The sequence below is a fragment of the Anser anser genome (genome assembly GCF_964211835.1).
Source record: "Anser anser genome assembly, chromosome: 1".
In the NCBI taxonomy this organism is placed as follows: Eukaryota; Metazoa; Chordata; class Aves; order Anseriformes; family Anatidae; genus Anser; species Anser anser.
The window spans coordinates 119,765,452-119,773,593 of record NC_139720.1 but is presented as its reverse complement, the minus strand read 5'-3'; the positions used below and the strand labels follow the sequence as shown (position 1 = coordinate 119,773,593).

Below are 8,142 nucleotides of genomic sequence, written 5' to 3'. Positions count from 1 at the left end.
TTTTGGAGAGGAAGATTTTCTTCGTTAAACCACTACAGTGAGACAAAGCGTTTGTCACAAACACCTCAGGAGATTGTGACAGGTCAGCCAGGATGCATGACTGCAGGAGAAGGAGTGCTGTAACTGTCATCACAACCCCGGGGAAGGCAAGACTGTTTAAAAAACAAACCTCCAAACCTTCAAAACTGAAATAGGAATTTCACAGCAAAGAGCTGTGAAGTTACCCACATCCCACAGGCTGCAAGAGGCAAAAAAAATAAATTGATAATTAGTTTTAGTTTGAAGTGCTTTGCTCTGTGGATTGAATGCAGTTAACTCACAGTCACCTTGTTTCTGATCTTAAGACTAATGCTCAGTTTTGTTTTAGCAAAATATTTTCTGTTGCATTTTAAAGTATGGACTTTTGTTGGGATGCAACAGTGCCTGTGACCATTGGGTGACTGCTGCTGTAGACTGAGGCTCTCCAAGTTCTTCTCTGCTCCCGCAGCTTTGTGACTAGGGTCTCGGGGGGGGAACTCTGTGCTCAGACTCATGGGTTTCCCCAGAGCATTCTCCATTAAATGCAAACTTCCCTCTGCAGCAGCTACTGAGATCTGTCCATCCTGGAGAAGGCCAGGTTCTCCTTCAGGAGACAACGTACACCACTCACTGAGTCCTGACCTCTGAATCTGCAGGATTTAGTCCTATTTAGTCCATTCTGAGCAGCAATGTGGACCTTCCCTCATGCCTGGTTTCTGCACAGAACCAAGAGTAGAGTTCCAAGCTAACTTGTGAACTTTTGAGACAAATCTGATTTTTATGCATTACAGAGCTTATGAGCCTGCATCTTTTTTCTAATGTTAAATGAAAAAAGACAAACAGTTTTGGAATTTTTCATATTCAACAGAAAACAATACCATGGGCTTTATCATCTTTTGCCCACTTGAAAATTTCAGAAATCTTTACTGATTTCTTAGATAATAATCTTTACCGAATTATACTTTTGATAGAGCTGTTGCTTTTGTTATATTCACCCTAGTAAGCAGAAATGGGTATAAGGTGATGCTCAGACATCTAAGTCATTGAATTTAGTGAAAAATGACTGAGTTTAAAAAGGAATTAAAAAAAACCATCCAAACAAAAAAACACTTTATTTTCTGCATAAGCCCAGGATGGATTCGCTACCATTTGGTATTAGGTACTGTAACATTGTTGTAAACTGTGGTATTTGCAGTTATTGAGATAAAGTATTCTACAAAACTACTCATCAAACTTTCCTCAACTCCCCCCCGTTAATTTGGAGATGAATATTCAAAGACCTTTTGTAACAAGGATACTAAGTAATATAGAGGGGAAAGTTTGCTGTTAGGAAAATGCACCTTAAAATCACGTTTCTGAGTGTGATGCCACCTGTTCCCCCACCCCTCTCTCTCACACAGAGACAAACCCTAGCATAAGACCTTTCTGCTATTTTGCATCGACTTGAATTTTCTTTGCACATTCAGTGGATTAGTGCAACAGCAGATCTGGGAATGGGTTGAGATCTCCCTACTCTGGAGTCCTCCCTGCTCTGCTGTGTCTCTTTTCTAAAAGTCTGGTCATGCTTTTGACATATTCTCTGTTTTGTTAACTGTGACATTCAGCACAATCCACATGCTAACCCTGCTATTTACAAGACCTGCCCCACTACTGTGATCATTTTGTGAAGAAGTGGAAGTGAAGTCTCCATCTGGATGGCTGAGAATGGAGAAAAACAGGCTCATGTTTCAGCTTCAAGATGAGCTATACTTAAAAACCCAAGCAAATTCCTCCCTTCCATGGCATAGAAACAGGCTTAAGTTACACATTAATCACAAGAACATAGATGTTGTTATAGAACATAGAGATGTGGCCAAATGTTTCTGTTACTAATATTCCCATGGCAGTTGCTACGAAGAGATAAAGCAGGATGCATGGATGTGCATATACACGCATCCCTTTATTTTTTCTTAGAAAGAAAAGGTTACGACTGTACAAAAAGTGATCAACTTCCTAACTGCTTAAAATCTTACCTGAGATCTCAGCTACGGGAAACATATCTATCTCCCAGGTAAGAATTAATTATTTATGTAATAGTCATTAAAAATGTAGAGAACTAATCACGGTGGAACAGAATGGGACCAGAACTGTTTGCGTCTAGTATTTCAATCTAGATTTGCAAAAAGCAATGTCAGCTTTAGTGACCTTTCCAAGTATTCATTTCAGTGATAACATTCTGAAATAATTTCCTTAGAGTGAAGAATAAAAATGGAACAAATACTGATGTTAGTCTGTGCATTAACTCATTAACTTTTCCTAATGGCTCCACTTACGAAGCATACGCCCCAGTTCAATGCTTCTTGGGCTATTATGTCTCATCTTGCTACCTTGTCCTTTCAAAATCAACTGAGTAACCTTGCTAACGGTGCTTCTGAAGCAGGTAGTGATCTTTTTGCTTAGTGGCTGGTGGTACAGCATCTTTCTTGACCCAAATCAAATACAAAGATGGAAGAATTAAGTTTTGGTGGTGAGATCAGAAATATCTCTCTGATTTTAAACAGCTGCACGCTATAGGTTGCATGACAGTGGCCAGGATTGTCTAAGCTAGGTTACCATTTCAATACAATAATCTTACCACTCTGAGACATTGAATAACCTAGTGTACTTTTATTAAGTAAATGGAAGCAGAGGTTAATGAACATTTATTGGACCAACTTAACACCTTGAAATAACAGGCATCAGTCAGACTGAGGCAGCATACTGATAAGATCAAATTTTCTTTACAAATCTATGAGCCCCTGTACAAAAAATAAAGTATAAAAGGGGCAAACAGAAATAATTGTTTCTTCCCAAACCTAGGGCTGCTTCTGAGGTCATGTTCAGCACAAATTTAGAGCAGTCCAAGAGGCGCTCTGAATTATGCAGTGATATTTACAGTACTAGGAGGACCCTTTCTCCAGTTGGAGATTGAATAAGGAAATTTTAACATTAGTTCTGCACCTGCATGAGTTTTCCTCATGCAAGCAAAACTTTCAGCTGAATTTATAGCAGCCTTTTGCCCTCTATGTACCATACAAATAACACAGATGCATCAGCAGGGTTTGGGCAGGAGGCTGGGGAGGATTGGGCAGATGGAGGCATTCTGGGCTTGCTCTATGCTTTCTGTAACTGTGTTGAAACTGGTTCATGGAGTTCAGGGTGCTGCGTGGTTTGGCTGTGTTGAAAGCCTAGGTGGATTTTAAGTCAATCTCTTGCTACCTAAGGTTCCTACAAGGAAAACAGCCAATGGTGAAGAGGAAGCAGGGTGGTTTGCTAATGGATGGATGTGCTTTACAGTATTTGTCTCTTGATAAAATGCTGTATGGTGAGAATAAAAGACCCAAAGCTTTCCAAGGTAGTCTTTTTACTGTGTAATATTAACTGAATGGTAGCTTCACTTAAAATAAGAAAAGCATTAGTTATATTAAATCACTACTTATTGTCGCCTACATAAGGCAGAAGCAGCCTCATGGGCTTACGAGTTTTCTTTCCTTACAGGCTGGACATACAGAATTTTCAAAGAATTCATATTAAGAGTCAAAAGTGTGTTGTCAAAACATGGTGGACTATACCCTAATTATCAAAATTATTTTACCTGTTTAGTGTCATAAACATTTGAGATGAAGAATGTGTCACTGAATTCAGATACCAGAGATGCTTACCAGAGAAGAAGTTTGCATTTCTAACATCAGAAACACTCCACTGCATGATTTTCAGTAGGTCTTCTCTTTGTGCTTTACTGGGAAAAGAGGTAGTTTTGAGAGTGAATGAAGCTGTCACCTGGGTGAACTCGGCTAGTATGCAATACTACCAGTACTACCATTGCAACAGGTGATCTGCAAGAACAACTGCTAGATTGCCATCCAGAACTAAAAATGGCATTGCACAAATACTTGAAAAATTACCTCTTATGCACTACATAGTACACAGCTTGTACCCATGCCCTTTTAAAAGGGCTAAATTCAGAACAGATGAGCAGCTGCTATCAATGTGATCGGTGCCTTCTTGTTTGCTGATTTCCTTGCACTGGGCCTACACAGATTGTTTCTTATTAGCTTGTTTCTAGTACTCTGCACGCTATATGCTCAAGGGATGCGGTTATGGTACTCGTTTTGGGACTTGGGTGTGGAACTGTGAATCCAGCTGTGGCATAAATGAGCTCTGTGTTAGGGTAAAGCTACGGATGGAGTTCCCAGCTGTCCTGCACGCTGTGAGCTTTGCTGTGAGGGCTCCACAAAAGAAGCATGTTGCCTGGTTTGGCTGGAGCTAGGCTTTGCCTAATCTCTCCAAGAATAGAGATTTGACCACCTGACCTGCAGTAGGAGTAAGCAGGAGAAAATTAACAGCTTATGAACTTGATGATTATTGCCCCTATGTTAAAGTGAGAACATTTACTGTTTACACGTGCAGTGGTCCCCCACACCTGAAACAGCCTACAGATCAATTACAGCTGATAGTTCAACTTCACGGATAAATAAATCCCTTGAGAACACTGTAATTTTAACATAAATGCTGAACTTCATACTATACAACAGTACAGCCAACAGAGCTTTTAACACAAATTGTTGTAAGGAACATCGTATTTCTGGCACCTAAAAAACAAGTGGTAATGCTTCTTTCTGTTAAGCGCTTTCAGGAAAAAAACGTAAACCATCTGGGCCAGTAAGGGCGTGGTAAGAAGGGTAACAAAACATAAGGTTAGCACATTTAATTAATTTTTCTTACTTGGCTCTGCACTGATTCTAAGCTGTGTCCCTGTGCTCCTGCACCAGGGCCTTCACTTAATAGACTTCAAGAAACCTTTTCTTGCTGCAAGAGTCACTGATTTGTTCTTGGAACTCCCTGCGATGAAATGAAGGACCCAAAAGCATTCAGTTGTTGAACACATAAAAGGAAGTATATTTAAAATAAAAAAAATTGGTCAGACTGTAGAGTCAATTACCATTTTAAAGGAATTTACAGGGCTGTTGTAGATGAGTCTTTTGGAATAGTCAGTTTATCGCAATGCCTAAACTGGTTTCTTCATTGCACAGTATTTTCTTTTAAAATGTGTGCATTTTTAAACAATTACATACATATTAAAAATCAGCATTTCTTTGCTTAAACTTAATTAAAACGTTAATACTCTCAGACAACACAGATCTGAAATGGTGAAACCAGTAATTGCCCCCTCCCACCTTACAACAAATTAAATTGAGACAAAATTACAAACACATTTCACTACATGATTATTATTAATAAAAATCATTTTTTTTCTTTTTTATAAAGTTGCCCAAAATGCAAGGGATGTGCATAGGTTTACAACTTAGTCAGAATAATATTTTACTTTATTCCCTTGGGTACGTTTTCCCATGAACGGAATGTACTTTGCTGTAGATTACAGTTTTTTTCAACACAGATACACCAACGGCATGAACGCTTGCGACTGTCCACATGCATTAAGAGTCAAGACCCAATTTCAAATTTCTATAAGTTTTACAGAGTTCTTCAAAGAGACAGTATCACATTATCTGGATGTTACACAAAAGTACTTGAAAATACTATCCTAAAAAAAAAGCGAAGAAAGGCCTTTAAAATTTATGAATTTGTTTCGTAACCACTAGACTAATTATTTCAAATAAATAAAGGAAAGCAAAGTATTCCAATCCATAAAATCAGACTCTAAAAAGAATGTAGTGTTCCACCCCCAAGTTAAGGTAACAGAATCATATTATTATTACTATTAAAATAGATTATAGAAAGCAGCATCTATTTTGTGCAGTTTTTAGGGGCCCTTGAAATAAAAAGCTATGATTTCAAAAAATATAACATTCCAAAGGACTGAATAATACATATATTTAAAGATACACTTTATTAAAGTTTAGGAGAAATGATTAAAAAAAGATACTGTCTCTTTAAATTAGTGTTTAATTTTTTTTTCCCTCCTCCTATCTATTAGGACATGACAATAATTATAAATTTAGGTCACACTACATCTAGGTAGTCTCTAGGGGGCCAAGACCTGTTGCCACAAGGTCGGTAACGTAGAGGTTTTCCATGTATGAGGTGGTTCCCAGTAATGACAGGCTTTTTCAATTCTCTCGTGAGCGGCCTAATAGACCCAGGAGACCGGCACCCACTGCGACGCTGTACAGACGAGCTCAATGGCTTCCTCCAGGTGCCTGATTGTTTCATCGATTTCGTTGTTGATAATTGTTAGGTCAAAGTAGTGTGCATACGTTCTCTGTAAGATTTCAGACTCCTTTTGCAGGCGCTGAAGAGATTCATCCTATTCGGTGATCAGAAAAGGAAATGGGAGAGGTAAGTCAGATCCTTTCCTATTCTTACACAACACCTTTCTAGCTATTGCTTACAGAGGAGAGAACAGGCAAAAAAGCAGCAGGTGGGCACGGGTGGTTTAGAACCCTTACCTAATTCTTTGGAAATTATAAGGAAGAAATTCTATGTTTTCTGTCTTGAAGTTGACATTCAAACACGAGTTATTTTTTGATGTTACTTGACACAAAACACATATCTAGACTTAAAAAGGCAAGGCAGAGGATGAAAGCTTATAAAAGCAGCACAGACATGGAGCAAAAGAGACCACATATGAGTAAAACATATGAAGCACACGAATACAAGCTACTTGGCCTACGTCCAGGTGAGAACACAAGAAACAGAATAGGGTATATTGTCAAGTATCAGCTGTTCCCAGTTTTGGTAACGTTTTACTGTTCATCATCAGTCTTCTGGGTTTACTTCCTTTAACCATCGCTTACTGATGAGGAAGTTCTCACTCCGCGTTGCACCGCGGTTCCCGTTTCAGAGTACATCACTTCTAGCATCTCTCAGTGTGCTGTCCTGAAGACCCACTCCCGCAGTCCATGCTTGAGAAGGGTCAGCTGCCGCGGGCTCAGTACTACAACTTTGTGTCCATTCCTTACAGGATCAGCTGCCTCCCATTTTGGGTGTGCGCTGCCTAATTCTTTGCAGCTTGTGATGCTACTGCAGTGGGCTTTGTCAGTTGGCCTGCGTTTCTGAGACAGAGAGAGCTTGCAAATGGTTTGTTTCTATGGTCCTGTAGTGGTTGTAAGTCTGAATTCCCTCCCTGCAAATTCCCTTAGAAATTCAAAGAATCATTTCCTGTTTTCAGGAACTTTGAAATAACCACAGTAATCGGTTCCTTCCCTCCCTGTGTGTTTGGGGTGGATGTAGGGCTAAATCACATACAAACAGCAGAGACTCCTGCTGCTCTAGTATCTGTAGGGTCACCCTACTTGTTCACACAGTTCTAGGCTGCAGAAAGTACAGACACAGCTCCTATAGCTGGTTTTACAAGAAATTATTTTGGGAACAGAATTCTCTCTGTCTAATAAAAGACCTTCCTCCCATCCCCTTCCTCCTCATTTATTTAACTTCTTTCCCAAGTGTTCTGTTTAAACTTCTGAAGCATTTCTAGCTGCAGTGACACACCGATGTGAAATGGTGGCTTTCAGGTCCTCTGGAGGGAATAACCTGTGCTGAGACAGTTCTCCTTCCATACAGCCATGAAACTAACCGCTTCCGGAGGAGGCGTTCTGAACCCAAGTTACAGTTCTGCTTCTTCCCGAAGCTGTAGCCCCAGATGGGGAGAGAATGAGGCCTCTGCTTGATAATCACTGAAAATCTCATTCAAGACAAACGCTTCTCCCATGCACCTTTGTATAGGGCATGCTGCTTTTATGGACCAACACGCATCTACAGCGATGCTTGGCACTTCTGTAGAATAGTGTGTGCAAAATTAATTTATTCCAGCGTCAAACTGATCAACACAGATAAACACTAATATTTTTGTGGAACACTTCATATGGCCCAGTGTCTTTAAGCCAAACACCTAGCTAAGTAATTATCTGTCGAGTTTTCATAGATTTTGAAAGAAGACATCAGTTTATGTCAGCTGAGGATCTAATCTTTTCTGTTTAAATTAACCTATCATACTTGTCAAGTAGACATCCTACCTGTCAAGCAGAATATTTTCAATGCTTTAATCATGCCTAATTAAGATCAATTTTATATTTAAGGCCAGTTTTAGCAAAATCATACTGTATCTTTAAATGAGTTTTAACCTCATGGCACGAGACTAATGCT

The 8,142-nt window shown here is 39.4% G+C and overlaps 1 protein-coding gene across 7 annotated transcripts in view; it reads right to left on the bottom strand.

Annotated features, from left to right (window-relative positions):
- Positions 1 to 4,910: 4,910 nt before the first annotated feature.
- Positions 4,911 to 8,142, bottom strand: part of CASK (calcium/calmodulin dependent serine protein kinase) — a 219,842-nt gene continuing 216,610 nt past the window's right edge. For all 7 annotated transcript variants that reach the window (XM_083821116.1, XM_083821117.1, XM_083821119.1 and 4 more), the window contains one exon: positions 4,911 to 6,304. In XM_083821116.1, the coding sequence (XP_083677242.1) occupies positions 6,128 to 6,304 (177 nt within the window). In that variant the 3' untranslated portion in view covers positions 4,911 to 6,127. The remainder of the gene's footprint in view (positions 6,305 to 8,142) is intronic.